Source organism: Vigna unguiculata, chromosome 11 (assembly GCF_004118075.2).
Source record: "Vigna unguiculata cultivar IT97K-499-35 chromosome 11, ASM411807v1, whole genome shotgun sequence".
Taxonomy (NCBI): Eukaryota; Viridiplantae; Streptophyta; class Magnoliopsida; order Fabales; family Fabaceae; genus Vigna; species Vigna unguiculata.
In genome coordinates, this window is record NC_040289.1 from 31,932,252 (window position 1) to 31,951,378 (window position 19,127).

The window sequence follows — 19,127 nt, forward strand, 5'->3', positions numbered from 1 at the left end:
TGAAAATTCATAATAGGAAAAACACTTTTATCAAAAATAACTATAATAACTATAAGTTATCTTTGTTAATGTCTTCCCTAAGTCGTGCAATCTTATCAAGAATTTCAAATTTCTCAATTCTTATTCCCTTATCTAATTTTTCTTTATTTTATTTAAAATTCTCAATTTTGGATTTTTAATCGATTCAAATCTCTAAATATTTGCATATTTTCTATTCAGAATCGTATCATTTGATTTTTTTTTATTCTTTTACTTATTAGTTGTTATTTTTATTATCTTTCTAATTTAAATTTAAAGCAACCGAAATATAATGTATTAGATAAAAATACCTTATCTTTAGTAAGGTAATATCGTTCGAGCGAGGTAATCACCCTTGAATAGAAACTTCCATCCGTCCTATCTATAAGAGATATTCATGTTAATTTGGTTTAACTCTAAAGATCTGAACAAGTAAACCTAAAATTATCGGTAGATTCGTCATCAACCGAAGAGAAGAAGAGGTAGATATGAGATCCATCATGAATTCCACAATCAAATAGAGACAACTTTTCTTCTTCCTTACCCATTATAAGAGATTCATTATCAGCATGAAGAACAAGTAACAAACGATCACAAGGTAGTTTTTGCTGAGCCTCAATTTCCTTCTTTAAATCTTCTACTGTTGCATCATTCTTCACTTCAACGTAGGAAAGTGTTCCTGTCAAATTCTCCACCACCACTTTCATGCTTTAACAATTATTATTCCTATCTTCTTATTTTTTAACTTATAAAACAAACACAGAGTTAGAATTGGATTTTAAAGAATGTTCATGTGTATGGCATTGTAGGGAGTTAGTTTACGCACATTGAATGCATACTAAAGTTGGTATGCCCAAATTGTCCCTGTTCTATTATTTATATTATAGTCATTAGTTTTTAAATATTAAAAATTTGACGAACTGATACAACTTTAGTCACAAATTAGTTAAAATTATATTGTTTGGTTGTTTTGACAATTTCTTTCACGGCTAATCAAACGGATCTAAAAAAACTTCTCTATCCGAAATATATGGTGGTTGTTTGTAACAATATATTAGGAAGTATAAACTTTGTTTACTCATTCTCCATATTTTAAATTTTTTGAAAAGAATTATGAGATGTTTTGTTACATTTTTATTTATTTTATATAAAAACATTATACAATTTTGAAAACTTATATACAAGATGAAAAAAAATTTATCTTCAATGCAAAATGAATAGTTTATAATTTGAACCAAACTAAATTGGTATATTTTTTAAGGTCATAAATGACGGATATACGAAGTAGAGATGTCAAAGTGAGTTTTAACCCGTGAGTCAACCCGGTTCACCACAGATTTGAGCCGGGTTGGGTTGAGAAAAATTTAGTTTTTTCAAAAGTGAGTTAAACTCAACCCGACTCATTTAACCCACGGGTTAAATGGGTTCGAGCCGAGTTGAAGGTGAGTTAACCTATTTAACCCACCTAACAATTGTTTTATAATTTTTTTAATGATTATTTACGTTGAGACTTTGATCTTTAACTGTAATCTTTATAGTAAATTACTCAAACAACCGTCTTATAAACAAATTTTTCTAAATTAGCATGACAAAAATGTGTAGTTTTTTTTATTTATATTTTGTTGAATAGCATAATAGAAAATGTGTAATTTAGTCATGTTTTCTTGGACTATATGGACACTTTCTTAGAAACAATTTATTTATAGACAATGATTGTACCAAAGAACTGTCACGTATATATACTAATAAACTACCACTACTAAAAATTCTCATATTACATAGGAATTTTCTTGCAAAATTTTTAAAAAATTTGCAAGAAAAGACTTTTTTCTTCTATTTTTTTCTAAGAATTTTAATTGGCAGATAACTCCTTTGTGGATAATTATTTCCTACAAAATTATAAAATTCACAAGTATTTTTTACAAAATTTGTAGCGAAAAGTATTTTATACAAAATATTTTGCAAAAAATTTGACAGCAATTTCCTACAAATTTTTTTTTCATAACAAAATTTATAAGTATTTCATACAAAAAAATTCAAAACAAAATTAACAAAAAATATGAGTTTTTTTAGTAGTGAATTTTAACTCTTATCATCGCCTATAAGTACTCAATTAGGCTATGTTTGTGTGAAATCGTAGTTTGAGTACATATATGTAACATTTTTGTACTTAAGCGTTGCCTATTTGTTTTTTTAATATTTATTTTGTTTGTAGTCTTTCTTCTCTTAATTAAGTAACATACACATAACAAAACCAGAACTAGACCACGAACAAATAAATATTATCATTTGAACTTAAAGAAGCTGTACAAATTATCAATATTTAAAAATTTAAAATCGTTGGAATTAAAATTACAAAAACAAGTTAACAAATCATCTATCCTAATGTGTTGTAGAACTCTATAAAATAAGTTGACCAAATATTCCTAATGTATTTAATTGATTTAGAATCAAAAGGTTGAGCATCGTGAGATATTGAAAAAAATAATAACTTCAATTAGTACATAAAATAGAGAAATGTTCTTTAATTATGAATTAGTTAGGTTATTATTTGGTCTCAACCCATATCAATATTAGTTTGAACAATGATCGCCTTTCTTTGTATTACATAATATCCACACTCATACCTTTTTGTTTGTTATACTACAATTGAATACCGAGACAATTAACATCTTTAATTAAGAAAGAAAAATAACCAAACATCTATATTTGGACAAAAAATGATAACCTTGAGTGGCAACAATGTGAGATTTTTTTTTATCTTGTAGTTGATATGCCCTTCAACTTCTTATATCCAAATTACACACCTATAAGAAAAAACACTAGTTAAGGTCTGCTTATGTAAAACAAAACTACATAAATTAGTGTTCTTACAAATCAACTATTTGTTTAAGATGTGTAGGGGATTTCTTGTGCAATGAGCCAAACTAGGTAGCAATGTAATCAATCAGAAAAATGACAAGTAGCTACTAGTAACAACTACATTGAAAATAATTATCATTGACATCTCAAAATGATTAAATATGATTTGAAAACAACAAACTACACTTACTCACAAATATAAGGTACAAAATATATTTGCTTCCCCCTTGAACCAAGGAGATGGTGGTGTATGTTTGGGTTTTAGGTTTCTTATTCCCCAATGGATGAATAAGTTGGGGATCCATTAATCCATATACACATATTCCTTCATTCTAACATAATCGAAACATATACCTAAAATCAATTAATTTAAAACATAAGTAATTAAGTAGATACAATAATTAACACTAAAAAATTGGTAAAGAGACTAACATCTTCCATAATTGAACAACTAAAGTTTTCATATAATTCTCAGCACGATACAACAATTGATCAACAAAATTTAATTTCTCTCGCTAAATGAATAAATAAATGTACCATGATGTCAAAAAATGAAGGATGTCTCTAACTAACATTAGATAAATCTCATCTTGAAGTTCATATAACTTTACAACATTAATGATTTTACTACAAATTGAAATTTAAAATGAGCACTAATTGTCTGACATTCTTGGGTGAAATTCCGTAAATAGCTGGTAAAATTTGTTGCATTAAGATATAACAATCATGAGACTTTATGCTTCAAATCCTACGTAGACACTAAGATTTCAATATTTGAAGAGTATCCTTCTGGTACCTTGACACTCCTTAGACATTGGCAAAAACTTATTCACCACCACAAAGGCCATGGAATCCGACCTCAAATTTGCCTTTCGCCTACAGTTGTAAAGGCTCTCGAGGCCTCCCTCGTCATGCATCCCTCCTCCTCTTGGCCGACCATCAAACAACTTATTGTCATTGACGACTTCATTGACTGTGTCGTTATAGGTACAAACGCAGGGCCTAAACCCTAAACCCCCTTTCCATGTCCGATTGCACCACCTCCAACTACTGAATCATCAACCCCCATTAGCCTTCGTAGCCATTGTCAGGACTAGGGATGAAAATGCGGGTCGACTCGACCCGTTTAGGCCCATCCCACACTTGGCCCCCCCACATATGTTCTAACCTACGAGCCTGTAGGCCGATCCACTTATTTTTTTAATTTAATTTCTAATGATAAAGCTTTCAATGTTCAACAAATTGGAAAACTTCAACAATTTCACAAAATGTAGCAAAGATTGTGGGGGAGTTGAATGATAAATTGATAATTCAACATTTTCATCATATTCATACTCTTACTTTGACATGTACGATGAATTTTTCAAATTTTAGCATATTCAAAAATACATAACATTTGTCTTTTACACTCACACAAGAATTTAGAACGTTCATGCAAAAGTCCAAAAGAAAAGTAACCAACAGACACAAGTACGAGTTTTATTTTTTATTTTTTATTTCATGCATGCCGTGGGCTAACCCACCCTACCTCCGACCCACACGAGCTACAAGTTACACACGCCAAATTTTTGGGAATTGAAAAACTCAATATCTTAGTCTGCCTCACGTTTCTTTGACGGGCTTTTTGACTAGTCTGCCGAGCCAAACACACATTATCATTTGCACTGAGGACTAACATGTCACCATAGAAAAGAGAGTTGTAGTGATGTGAGAGAATTACATTGAGAAAAAGAAAACTCTAAAGTCGATAACTATTGTTTGATGCGGATAACATTTTACATGCTTTAGGAACAAAATTAATACATATTCAATGTACGAACAAAATATAACTTTAGTAATAGTTTGAAGTGAAGTAATATTAAAACATTATTAAAAATAATAATATATTATATTATATAAGGGGAAAAGATGATATGAATTTCGACAATGAAATTGGCTAACTAATTTGGTGGTTGGGAGCACTTTTCTCGTACCTTAAATTGTTCTATATATAAACTTGACCCACCTTTTGTTCCTATTTCTCTCACGTTTTTCGTTATTTACTTCCTTCCGTCCTTGCTCCTTCTTTCCTCCTTTTCGCAAGTGTTAGGTATTTCGTTTTTCATCATTCTTTTACTTTTTCTGCATTATTCCCTGCTTCTTTTTCATTTTATTGTTCTGATCGCTCTATTTATTTGATCATTGCTTACTGGGTTTGTTTCATTCATTCCGCGTTTTACGTACGCAACGCAAGTTCGTAACTTTAACCCCTCGCTTTTTTCGAAAAGAGTTTCTTTAATACCCAGATATTAATTTTCATTTGGATTCTGATGTTAGTTCTTCGTTAACGTGACGGTGCATTAACGGGATTTGAAGACGGTTTCTTTTGTATTTGTGATTTGCATGATCATGATACCAGTTTCATTCTTTTTGTTGAGTAGTCAATATTTTCCCCTGTTTTCAATTGGGGTTCAATTTATTTGGCATTATTGTCATGGTTTTGTTTTTTCTATGTTTCTTTAGACTTTTGGTGAAAGAAATGGCTAGTGAATCATGCTTTATTTGTTGTCCATTTTCTTGGTCTGCAAAAGCTAGACCACTGTTACCTTCTTTCTATAATTATTCTTTAGTTTCTGGGTAAGAGATTGTTGGTTTAACCTTTGGTTTTATGGAATCATTGACTTGTCCCAAATACATATATCATTCCATTTGAGAATATTGTATTAAGCGACACTGTTTCGAGATTTAATGCAGTGTAACAACGTGATGTAGTGAATTGTGGGGTTTTCATTATGCTTATTCTTTGATATTTTGGTCTTTACTGATTATGTGCAATTGAAGTAGATTATTGTAATTATTGAACTTAACTTGTGAATATGTATTTGATACATTTTAGTTACAAAGTTAAATGGTTCTTCTCTTCGTATATACGGTATTTGATACATTCTGTGCGTATATACATTGACATTTTTCATTAGACTAATCTTAATTTGGTAGTTGATACATAGTGCTAGTTGTGTTTTTATTAATGATTATACGCATAGAATTATGCAGATCTCATAGTTTCCCTCCCTTTCTGGGCTATTTTCTATTGGCCTTTTTACTATTGATGATGGTGAAATAAAGAAATTTGTGTTTTCGGATGCAAATGTTGTACTCATGAGACCATATAAATTGAGAATTCTAAGGTGCTGTGGTAAGGTGATAAAAGTTGCTGTCTTTCTTGTTCATATTTTCTGGGATGAGAATTAGCAGTGAGCATAAAGACAAGAGTAGCATCATCGAAAATGTCAAATATCAAATCTCATATCTGACTTGTAGTATATTTAATTTCTCTCTTCCAGTGCTTGTTGATTAATTACCTCAGAAGGACTTTGTTTGTTACAAGTAACCAAGGGCAACTTTCATGTCTGAATTCGAAACAAACATCCCAAGTGCTTTTGGTGGGTGTTGAATATCTCTGTTCTATATATATATGTATATTATATATACTTTTTATGGCATAAAGATATTCTGTTAGTCTGAAACTAGAATGCAGTACTTTATCAATGGTTTTACTCTCTGATGTGGTTTGACAATTGAAAAATAGATCCCTTTGCTGAGGCAAATGCTGAGGACTCAGGTGCTGGGACGAAAGAGTATGTTCATGTTCGTGTACAACAACGTAACGGAAGGAAAAGCCTAACAACTGTTCAAGGATTGAAGAAAGAGTATAGCTATAGCAAAATACTCAAAGACCTCAAGAAAGAATTCTGCTGCAATGGTACTGTTGTTCAAGACCCTGAGTTGGGCCAGGTTTGTGTGTTTCTGTTCTTCATACCAAAAAAAAATTCTTCATATGTTACGTGATTTTCAACAAATGCCATTGGGTGCATCATCTCTCACCATTCTTATCATATGCAGGTTATACAACTTCAGGGAGATCAAAGAAAGAATGTTTCTACTTTCCTTGTGCAGGTAGTAAGACATATGATAAAGTGTGCATGTTGTTCTCTGAGTCTAGATTTTCTACCGGTTCTTTTTATTTTTTTTGTTGTCCTTTATTGAACATTAAAAATACACTATATTGATATCTTAAAAATCTTTTTAACATATTTTAAAATTAGTTATTTTGAAGGGACAGCAAAGAAATAATACATTAAAAACCGAGAATCCAAATTCTTGTTCTTTACTACAAAAAAAAAGCATTTTCTAAAATAGTACTGTGATTGTGATATCTAAATTCCTGTGTGATGTTACAAACAGGCTGGCATAGTGAAGAAAGAACACATAAAGCTTCATGGTTTCTAAGATCTAAGCAACAGTGGCAATTTGGGTTCTTGCTAAATACGTATGGTCTGCTGACAACATTGAATATCAGCAGCAGCTTCTTATAAATGTGAATTGAAGCAATTATTAGTGACATCAAGATTCTGTTATATTGTAGCTAGAGTCATATATAATCTTCTGTTCTGGAAAGTTACTGCTGAGGGATAAATGGTAAGGATAATGTCTATTTCTGAGACAATTGTCCTGAATAAATTTGTGATTATTCTTCCCTCTGCAAGTGACTCAACCTTTTTGGTTGCATTTTGTTTTTGGTCATTGACCTGCCAAATTTTGTTAACTGATTGGGTTAACTTGATAGAAACTGAGTTACACACCAACCTTAACCCTGCTTGCTACTGTAAGAAACTGAGGGCAGAGTGAAAAGTCGGTAGAAGGTAATTATAAAAATTGAATCTTTATCTATACAACATAGCCTCTTTTATATTTTTCTTTTCTTTTCATATAAGCAAAAATTAATTGTTTAGTTTGAAGACTTATTTTTTTATTTTGACAGTTTGTTATTATAATGACTTGTACTATATATTTTTGTAAACTAAGAATAATAATTTTTACACTTGGGCTTTTATTTATTTTTATTTATCAGGAGTGATTTTTTTTTTGGCATCTGATTTGTCTTTAGTTCGCTTCATACCGTGTTTGATGTAGGCTGAAAAAAAAAGAAAAAATTAAGTAAATGATAACAGTTTTCTTTTGTTTTTATATATCATGGTTCTCTTGATGAATAAATGGATAAAAAAAACAGCTGTATTTAATGTATTTATATAATTTCATTTTGAATTTGTTAGCATCTAAACTTCTTTATATGAATACTTTATTTTTTTTAAACTAGTATTAGTTTTTTGAGTGATTTATAATCTAATTTGTTAATTATTACGATCATTATTTTATAACAGTAACAACTGGGAACTAATAATATATATCCGAGAAATTTGTTTTCATTTTCTACTAATTTTTTTCAATTAGAAAAGCAGAAGAAAATTTTATTCATTTTCCGTCTGCTTCCTCGTTTTTTTATCTTATTTTTTTTATATTTTTCTTTCCAAATCAAAAAAATAAAAATAAAAATACTAATATTGTAAGATAGATTTGAAGGCCCTTGGCAATCATTTTAATATTTCCTCTCTTCCAGAAGGTATATGTCACCATGGCCGTCAATGGCCTTTCATTTTGTTTTTTAATATACAGCACAAGTATCATGTGTAAGCTTTTAAGGTAAAAATATTTACAACATGTTGAAATTATTATTTTTAATGATGTATTGTTTTTGGGATAATCAAATTCTAAATCCTATATTCAAAATAATTACGTGTATACTTGAACTGAATATCCATTATTCAGTAATCCACCATTACTTAAACATTGAAATCAAAATTCTAGTAATATATTATCGATATATTTTTATTTAATAACGAATACTAATATTTTTATTTAATAAGCTTGTGTAGTTGAGTGACATATATATTATTTTAGAGGTTTTATGAAATTTTAAAACTAGTTAAATCAAATTATATGCTACGAACTACACTATACAAAAATGTTATATTTTAGGCTTTAATTATACAAATTTTATCTTCCAGTTTTTATATATAAAATTAATTCATTTCAATATATATATATATATATATATATATATATATATTAATTCCTATACATTCCAGTTTTAGCCTCTTTTACTTCTTATAGTTTAAATTCATTGAAACTGATAGATATTAAACATAATATATATAATAATCAAAATAATTTATTTATTTTTGTATAGAAGAAAAAAATAAAGTTTGTTCTATCAGAGGAACTAAATGAATAATTTAACGTATAATTTTCTTAAATCTTAATTTGATTTGCCTTTATATTCGTTAAATTTCTATCTTTTAAAAAAAAATTGAGGCATATATGAATATTTTTTTATTTGTTTATCTCTACCTAATTCTTAAATACTTTATACACTTATTATAAATTAGACAAAACTAATTGCCAAATAATAATACTAATTTAATTTTTTATAATGTAACTAAAGAAGTTAATTACTTATCTTCGATTAATATATTATCATTTAATCAACCAATAAATAAAATAATCAGTGTTAATGATATTTTTAATGACCAGGCCACAGTGAAGTTATACTAGCCAATCATATTCAACGAAGAATATATTATTATAATTATTATAATAACAACATCAGCAACAGAATCTGGATTTTAATATTTCTAAAAATAATGAATAGTGCATTAAAACATATTTCTTTATTAAAATAATATGAAATACTTTAATGGCATTAAACATTATACTTTAACAGTTTTCAAGGGGTATGGAGTGAATAATTAATATAACCTTTCATTAATTACTTGATAATTCACCTCGCATAAATAACAACTTTCAGCTTATTAATTTAAATACTATTTTATAAATAATGGTTCAACAATTAATAAATAAAAAATCATATTCAAAGTATTTTCAGAAATATATTAATCATATTAAAGGCTGTATACTTTTTTTACACAAAAAATTGGTTTATTTAAAGTTTTGTCAAGTATTTGTAAGATTCTACCTTCTTTTGTAAATCGAAAAACATCTTCTGTGAAATTTAAACATTGGATTCTAAAATTGATTTAAGAGGTTAGAATAACATTATAAGAAGTTAGAAGACACAGTGATTCACTCAAAGATCTGGCCAAATACTTAATAGATTAAATTATCTCTTAACCATGACACAATTTGTTAGTTTGTAGCATATTATTGAATTAAGTATTATATTATTGTAGACGATGGAGAGTGAATAATAGGAATATACGATCTTAGAAATTATATTTATTGTAAGAAAATAAAAAAAAAAAATTGGTTTATTTGGAAGCATTGATTAGAAGTTGTGACAACTTTAGCAGTTTAACACTGTCACCACGTTCTTATCCTTTTCAAGATGACTCAGCCCTATCTATAAACTGCATTACAAAACAAAACATGTTTTTGTTTGATTGTAATTGCGTAACATTGTATATAGTAAATTAAGTTTCTCTTACAAAACGTGTGCAAGATGTTCTGGTAAACGCAAAGTCCTTTCTAATCATACCAAATTCTCTCCCTTTTTCAACCTTCAACATAATGGCTTCCATCTTCAACTTCAACCATCAAAAACTCAACTTTTTTTTTTTTATTTTTTTATTTTTACACTTAAAGTTTTTAAAAGGTATCTGCTTTTTTGATTAGGGTGTTTTTATTTTCAACCATCTTCATGCAAAACATTCTTCTTTTTTTTTTTTCCAATTTGAGTTTTCTGCGTCTAAAAGAAACAAAGAAATTTTTCTTTGGGTATAGCAAAGGGGCGAAAGCGATGTTGGTGCAGGTGTTATATGAGTTTCTAGATGATTGATTAGTCGATGTTTAGAATCTAGAAGGTTGATTATTATATTGTTTTTGTTTTGGGGTGACATAAAATTTTTGCATCAGTGTGTTTTACGAGGTCCTTTGTTTACTTTATTTTGGCATTTCCCTCTTATTGAAGAAACAGACAGAATCAGTGCAAAATGTGTACCAGCTACCACCCTCCCAACAACTACTAATTTGCTTCAACATTTCAAAGGAATTAACAAAATACATTTTCGTTTCTTTTTATCAAGTGTTCTTAAGGTACATTAAGAACTGATAAATATAAAAAATGTGTTTAAAGTTCCTAAATTTTGTTGCCAAATTAAAATTTATTCATGTTTGAAATTTGATAACTTTTGATTTTAAAACTTTAAAAATAATGAATATAATTCTTTTAATGCAATTATGTTAATTTTTTTTTATGTGACAAATGCATTATATGTGAACATTTGAGTTGTTGACACCATTTAATATGTCTCCACTTCGATATCAATGTGAAAATGTGTTTTATACGTCAAAAAAAATCTAATATAATTAGGTTAATTGATTATATTCATTCATTTTTTATGTTTGGAAACCAAAATATATCAAAGTTTTAGACATAGACAAATTTTAATTTTGCATCAAATTTTAAATACTAAAAACCTATTTTGAAAAAAAAAACACTTTTTGATTCCTTAACCATGGAAAAATAATGGTTACAAAAACTGCTTTTTGTTTAACTTAAGTAACACACTATAAAAAAACTCTCAAATAATAATCAATTTTAGTCATAAAAAATTGTTAGTTACTATAGTGACAAATTTAGACATAAATTTACAAAATAGTCACTATTATGAATAAAAAATTATAATTGATCGTTAAATTTATCACTAATTAATTAGAGACTAATTTAGAAACTAATTTCTTTGATAGCTAAAACTTTGACAACTAATGTTGAGTGACCAATTTATAAATTAATTTTTTTGGTAGTCAAAACCTTAGTAACTAATTATAATTTTTTATTCATTATAATGATTATTTTAATAACCAATATTTTTTATTTTGTAATTCAAAAACTAATTTCTTTAATAGTCAAAATCTTGGTAGTTAATATTGATCGACTAATTTATAAAATTTAATAGTCAAAACTTTAATAATTAATTTGTAAATACTAATTATAATTTTTATTTATGATAATGACTATTTTAATAACTAATACTTTTTTATTTATAAATTAATTTCTAAATTAATCAATATAATAATTAACAATTTTTTGTACCAAAATATTTTGTTGCAGTCAAATATAGTCAAATATATCTATGAACCCAAAATACAATACACAACTACTCCTGCACGAGTATTACCTTAATGAACGTAGCACCAGATCATAACATAAGATATACTGTAACACACATCTTGGTACTATGATTACTTTTCTTAGATATTCGTGTGCATCTAACACCGACACCTTTGTCATCTACAAAATTCCACGCCAACTAACACGTCCAACCCAACTACCATGTGTTCAACTACCACTTTCCACTCTCTTTTTTGCTTCATTCCCTCTTCTTCTTTTCTATGTACCCTTTCACTCTCATTTACACCCTCCTATATATTAATACCACTCAATCGTTTCCTTATTCTATACACACACTTTTTTGTCAAAACATATTCAATATTCAACACCCAAGCTTTCAAACCTCTTTTCAACTTGCTGTTGCAATGGCTGACATAGATCGCTCCTCTAATAATTCTTCTCCTGATTCTAAAGGTACCCTTTAAAAATCCAACTCTTCTCATACCTACACAAGTTTATTTTCAGATAATTATTACTAGTTTCCTTGTGTGTCTATATACTATAACATGCACTCACAAATTTTAGGGTACACACGTACTGATAACTAATCTTCTGCAGTATTATCTCAACGCTTGTTTTGGATCATTCTCCAGTCCTCGTATGCCATTACATTGCGTTTTTTTTACCACCTGAAATTACCAGTTTTTAGTCTTAATGTGTGATAACATTTTGGTATGTTAGAAAACACAAAGTTCTTCATTTACATTGCATTACCTCTGGTAACTTTAACTATGATCTTACGCTATATGATATGTGTTAAGAAGTCATGCGTGAGTCTAAGTTTTACATTCGATAAAAATAAAAAGTTAAGCACCATTTAAGAATGAAGTTCCATAAACATATCGTTATAAAGTTTTAGATTAAGACAACTGGTGTCAATTTTTTATACGTAAATTAGACTTATTTCTCGTTAATGCTGATTTTCTTTATAAATCTGAGGAGTTGATTTGTGCTATGCAGTGAAATCCCTACAAACTTCGACTGTGGAATTTTCTGAGGCTGAGGAAATCCTTATTGCCATGGTGTATAATCTGGTCGGGGAGAGGTTAGTATAAATGCTTTCGTTTTGTTGAACCACTTTCACTTTTGATGAAGGTTATGAGACATTAAGTTTTTCCTTAACTAGGTGGTCTTTGATTGCTGGAAGAATTCCTGGAAGAACTGCAGAAGAGATAGAGAAGTATTGGACTTCAAGATATTCGAGCAGCCAGTGAAATGGCTGAGAATGAAGCAAGAAAAATTTTGTGTGGGATATGAAATGGAAGTTGTTCCAATTATATATTATTGGTTCTTAATTGTGTTTGCATTTTGCTGTAACTAAAAGGGGTATGCCATTCTAAAAGCCCTTATGTTTAATGTTGTTACTTTATCTTCACGTAATGTTCCTATCTGTTTTAGGCAATCTATGATTCAGATATTTTCATGCCAAAATAGTTTCCAAAAATACTCAATCTCATCTTTCTTATTTCTCATGCTTTAAGGTGAAAACAAAAAATTATTTTCCTCATGCTATTTAAGGGGTGGATAAAAAAAACTGTACTATTGATATTATGCTACAGTTGCAGTACACATACCAGATTGGTTACTGGTATCTTTCTTTCACATAACAACTTGAACTCTACACTTACTTACTTTCATGCAGTTCTCACAAAATTTCTTATGAAACTCATTAAGCACACTAATTTTTAACAAAAATTAACTATCATAATGACAATATATATATATATATATATATATATATATATATATATATATATATATATATATATATATATATATATATAAAGACTTAGACAATACTGTAGCTTTCGATTCAGGGGCAAAAACTTGTTTACTTATGGGTTTCAGTCCCACAAAGATTTCGACTGCAGTTGCATATGAACTCTTCTAGTTATGGGCATGGTTTTGCCCATTTAGGAATTATCTAAAATAGAACATTGTAATATATTCCTCCAAGTGATTGTAATTTTAATTTTTACAAAATTTTAAATGATATGATGTTTTCAATTTTCAATGAATATTGTTTTTATTTTATTTAAGGTGTCTAAATAAACTAATAAAGAAAGTTTGCATTTGCAATTGATATATGTATTTGTTAAAAGAATGAAATTAATTATAATTATTATGTTTATAAATGCTTTTTTAATGTACTGGATAAAGGAGTGAAATTATTTTAAACAAACATTTCAATAATTATTATCCTTAATCCGTAAATAAATTAAAGTGCAACTATTTTAATATGAAAGAGTAACTCTATAATCTATATAGAATACGTGTTTGGTAATTGGATTTTCAGAAGCAAAGAGTATGTATTTTATTTTTAAATTAAAAAATGTAGTATTTATAAAATTTAAAAGTTGTCACAAGAAAATTTTCTATTAATAATTAGTTACGGTGACAAAAAATTATTATTTACTATAATAATCAATTTAAATATCAATTTATAAAATAAAAAAATTATTAATTAATAAATTTCATCTAACATTTTCACATAATACAATGATCTACTACATATGTCATCGAGTACCAATGACTAATCACGCAATTCACTAAGGAAGCATGACTTCTTCATCTATATGACTTTGATTTATTAGTAAAACCTGAATATACATAAAATATCTTAACTAAATAATCATATCGTCTGCTGTCTACTGGGAATCACTCCTCTTTAACTTCTAACTTTTTACATCATACCTCAACAATTTATTTCAATTTATCATATCTCATAATAGAATCATTTTAACATAATTTATATTTCATCTTCAAGAGTAATAATGTATAAATTAAATAATAATAATAATTATTATTTTTTAAACTAATCACTCATTCACAATTAATTTATTTCAATTTAATTTCTACCAATCCCTTTTATTTCAATATAATTTTATCAATTTAAACTTTTTTTATTTTATTTTAAATATCACATTTTATTTTAACATAACTTACACTAATTATATTTTATTTTAAATTACTTTTATGATTGAGGATAAAATGGTAATCTAATCTTATCAATTAAAATATTTTTTAATCCATTAAACTCATCGATCACATCATTCATCAACTTTCATAATCTTTTCTCTCATCTTTTTTCATTTACTATCATCTTTCTCTTAATCTAAACTAGTTTATTTTCATCTCTCTTTCTTCTCAAATTTATTTTTCAAAATTTATTTTTAGAAACAAATATAGACTAAACCAGTATAACTCATTTAAACAATTTTACTATGTAAAGTATCTTTTCAAAACCATTTAAAAGTGAAATCATTTTTTTCTTTTAGAAATTATGCTAAAAAAACATTCTATTTCTAATTACCCTATATAGTTTTTTTTTCTCTACTCTCACGGTCTAATTCACATAAATATTAGTTTTCTTAACTGCAATGTCTTACTTCCTAATAAATTCTACTCCTTCAAATACAATATGATGAAGATATTTAGAAATCCTCTAAGGAAGCAAAATCTAATAAACAAACACATAACTGTACGTATTTGAGAAATCAATACTTATCTTTTCTCAGCTACGCATGTGGTGAATCTGTAGACAAATACCGACAAAAAAAAATAGAACTTGAAAGCCAAATAAGAAATTGTTTATCCTAATAATAAAATTAATTTAATTTTTACATAATATTATTGACTAAAAATACAATTATCATTTTTGGTTAATTTTAATATTCTAATACTCCCAAAATCAGGCTGATGATAGACAGGATAGTAAAACACGACTATTATTCCCTTGTCACATCACTTGTTAGATGGAATTTTGTTTTGTCCTTCTTCATACATGTATAGATATCCACAAACTATTTATGACTGTTTACACATGTTTGTGGATATTCTTGAAAATTAAAAATTTAAAAACAAAAACCATTATAAATATATTTGGCCAAAAGTAAGTTTATTAATTCATTTAAATTTTTTTAAACAAATAATTTATTATTTTAGATATATGCGGCTATGGGTGAGTCTTGTTAGGTATCTTCACCAACCCATTCTATATTTTGAAATGCCATATGCACAATCTCCATCCCCTTAAAAGGAAAGGAAAAATGAATGTAATTATTTGTCAATAATATTGCAATGCATCATCATTGGCCTCATCCAAGTGAATAGAAAATGTTATGATTCATGCAGTGAGGGGATTGGATAACAGGTTATTACTAGTTAGATATGTTTGAAAGGAATAAAAGTCGTAACTGAAACTCACAAGAAACCTGAGAAAAAAAAAATGATAAAACCCTGATATCAATATCAATGTCCTCTAGGACCACTCTGATTGCTATATTTGCACAATTATAGTTTCCATTCTCTTCTACCAACTAAGCATATTATTATCATATTATTATGTTGCTTGTTCCAAGCATATATATCAACTATGACAATCCCATACTTCTTTTGCCTCTTTTGTATTCAACAAATCCAAAATCACAGCCTCTTACAAGGCATTTCACAAACTCTAACCATTTCGAAAATTTTAATGTCTAAGAAGTTTGAAGATGAAATATTATATATATATATATATATATATATATATATATATATATAATTGTATAAGTATTTTTAAAGTGTTCAATTGATACAGTATGACCAACACTTCCATCAGATTCAGGCGTGAACACATAAAGTTCAAATGGATGGAGACTTTGTATAAACAGGATTGTTATGAGTAGCCACACATTGTCTTTATTTTATGTTTGTTATAGGCACTTTAGACCCAATAATTTTACCTATTTAGAGTTTCTTTGAAAGTAAATAAGGTTTTTCTTATTTTACGCTAGCATATTTTCTCATTCTCCCACCATAGTGTTAATATAATTGTAGCAAAAGTCTAACATTTTGTGTTTTTATGCTTTTTTTATGCCTCCCAAGCCTCAATCTAATTCTCATTCTTATCATCCAAGATCGGCTTTCTACCCATCCAAACTGTCCTAGAACACTAGGTTAGACTTTGGTTTAGGTTGTCACGGCTTAATCTTTGGTCCAGACCGATTTGACTTGATTATTGGCTGTAACTGATTCAGATTGATCATCGGTCTCGAATAAATCAGTTCGACCATCGATCCAGTTCGACCATCGACACAGTTCGATCTTCGGCCAAAACCTACTTGACTCGACCTTCGACCGAGACCGACTTAGATCAAATTCAACATAGGCTAACTCGACTCAATTTTCGGCCCATACTAATTCGGTTCGACTTTCGACCCAGGCCAACTTAGATCGGCCATTGGTTTGGGTCGACTTGGCTCTACCATTGGCTAAGTCGACACGGCTAGATCTTCGGCCAGAGCCGACTCATCTTGACCTTCGGCCAGGACCCACTCAGCTCGACCTTTGACTTGGGCCAACTCGACTAGACTTTCACTCGGGCCGACTCAGCTCGACCTTCAACTCGAGTTGACTCGGCTCGACCTTCGGCCAGGGCTGACTCATCTCAACCTTTGGATTGGGACGATTCGGCTCAACCTTTGGTTCGGACTGAGTTTTTTCGAACTTTGGTTGGAGCCAACTTGAGTGGACCTTTGACTAAGGCCAGCTTGGGTCAACCTTCCACCGGGGTTGACTCGACTCGACCTTTGGCTCGCACTGACTCAGCTTGACCATTGGTCAAGGTCGATTCAGGTTGACCATCAGCCTGAGTCGTGTCGACTCGACCTTCGATCCAAGCCAACTCAACTTGACCTTTGTCTCAGGCCAACTCGACTCGACCACTAGGTTAGACAAACTCAGCTCAACCTCCGATCATGATCATCTCAACTCGATCTTCAGCCCGACAAACTCGACCATTAGGCCAACCAACTCAACTTAACCACTAGTCTAAACTAACTCAAATCAACTATCAATCGAGTCGACTTGGCTCGACCTTTACGAGTAGAGTGATAGTGGAGTGAGAAAGAGTAAAATTTCAAATTTCTTATATTTTTTATGGAATTTGAAATTCTTCTATTTTATTCTTCAAATACCTTCCAAAATTATTTAAATTTGAATTTCTTTCTAATTACTTTGTCTAAACAAATCATTTTAGTGTAAAGAATTTTAAATTTAAAAAAAATAAATAAATTACCCTTATAAATTACCTTATCCAAACACAATCTAACTCTTTCCGTGAAGGTAGGAGAAGAATTCCACCGGACAAAATCTTGCAAAAGAATAAAATTATTCCATAAGACTATGCACGTTACTCTTGTTAAATAGTTTAATATTATACGAATTCAAATGTTTATTAAACTAAAAGTGAAAATATTGGTTATAAAAATTATTATAATAACTAATAAATTTTAGTCATTTATTAAATTCACATTTCTCAACCACCATTATTTTTAGATATAATAATTCCTATTTTACGAAACACATGCGTTTCAGCTAGGGATGTTAAAAATATTTGTATCTGCAAGTATTCGTAGATAAAATCCGTAATGGATAGAAAATAGATATTATAAATGGATATTCACGTATAATGGGTACGAATATTTTATATACACGCATGTTAAATGGGTGAGTACAAATATTATATATAGTATTTATACCCATAGAAACTCATATTCATATACTCTAATTTAAATTAAAAAAATATGATTGAAATATTAACACATTGATTTTAAATGTGTTATTTTTTATCAATTGATTTTAAAAAAAAATATTTTTTTGTAAATTGTCATTCAATACTATTTAAATAGATTATTTAGACTTTGTTTGAAATTTATGACTGTTATGTATTATATTTTATTTTAATTCATAGTTAAAATATGTTGTTAACTATGTATGTTTGAGAGAAGTTCTGATTTCTCCTAAAGTTTTGGAATTTAACTGTGAGAATTTAGGTTATCAATTGGATCAAAGTAAAATGTGACCTGATAACCCAGAAACCAAACATACTATTAATGATAATTAAGACAAATGTTAGTCCTTTTTATGTTAGTATTGAGTGCAATATCAAGGAAGTTGTCTAATTAAATATGAAGAACATTGTATTAATGAAACGAGTATTGTTTGTAGATATTATGTTTTGAATGAACATGTATTGTTGTACTTTCATTTAATTTAGTTTAGTTAGCTTACACTTATGCGTTTGTTATGCTGATAAGACAAAATGTTAGTTTTTTTTTATGCTAATATTCAATGCAATATTAAGAAAGTTGTCTAATTAAATATAAATAGCATTGTATCAATAAAATAAATATTATTGACGTTGTGTTTCGAATGAAATGTATTGTTGTGCATTCATTAATTTAGTTAACTTACA

General features: G+C 28.6%; 1 protein-coding gene and 1 long non-coding RNA gene across 3 annotated transcripts; both read left to right on the forward strand.

The window, feature by feature from the left end:
• The first annotated feature begins 4,806 nt into the window (after positions 1-4,806).
• Positions 4,807-7,505, forward strand: LOC114168844 (protein translation factor SUI1 homolog). Of its 2 annotated transcripts, none has more exons than XM_028053806.1 (5): positions 4,807-4,969; positions 6,204-6,302; positions 6,449-6,654; positions 6,763-6,816; positions 7,105-7,505. In XM_028053806.1, exons 2-5 carry the CDS (start codon positions 6,266-6,268, stop codon positions 7,147-7,149), a joined length of 342 nt encoding a protein of 113 aa, XP_027909607.1. In that variant the 5' UTR covers positions 4,807-4,969; positions 6,204-6,265; the 3' UTR covers positions 7,150-7,505. The 2 variants fall into 2 exon arrangements, with proteins under 2 accessions (XP_027909607.1, XP_027909608.1); XM_028053807.1 differs by lacking the exon at positions 4,807-4,969 and adding an exon at positions 5,091-5,112.
• Positions 7,506-12,112: 4,607 nt separating this feature from the next.
• On the forward strand, positions 12,113-13,118 carry LOC114170444. Its single transcript, XR_003601058.1, has 3 exons — positions 12,113-12,301; positions 12,848-12,932; positions 13,014-13,118. It is a non-coding gene; the product is annotated as an uncharacterized LOC114170444 (long non-coding RNA).
• Positions 13,119-19,127: the final 6,009 nt, after the last annotated feature.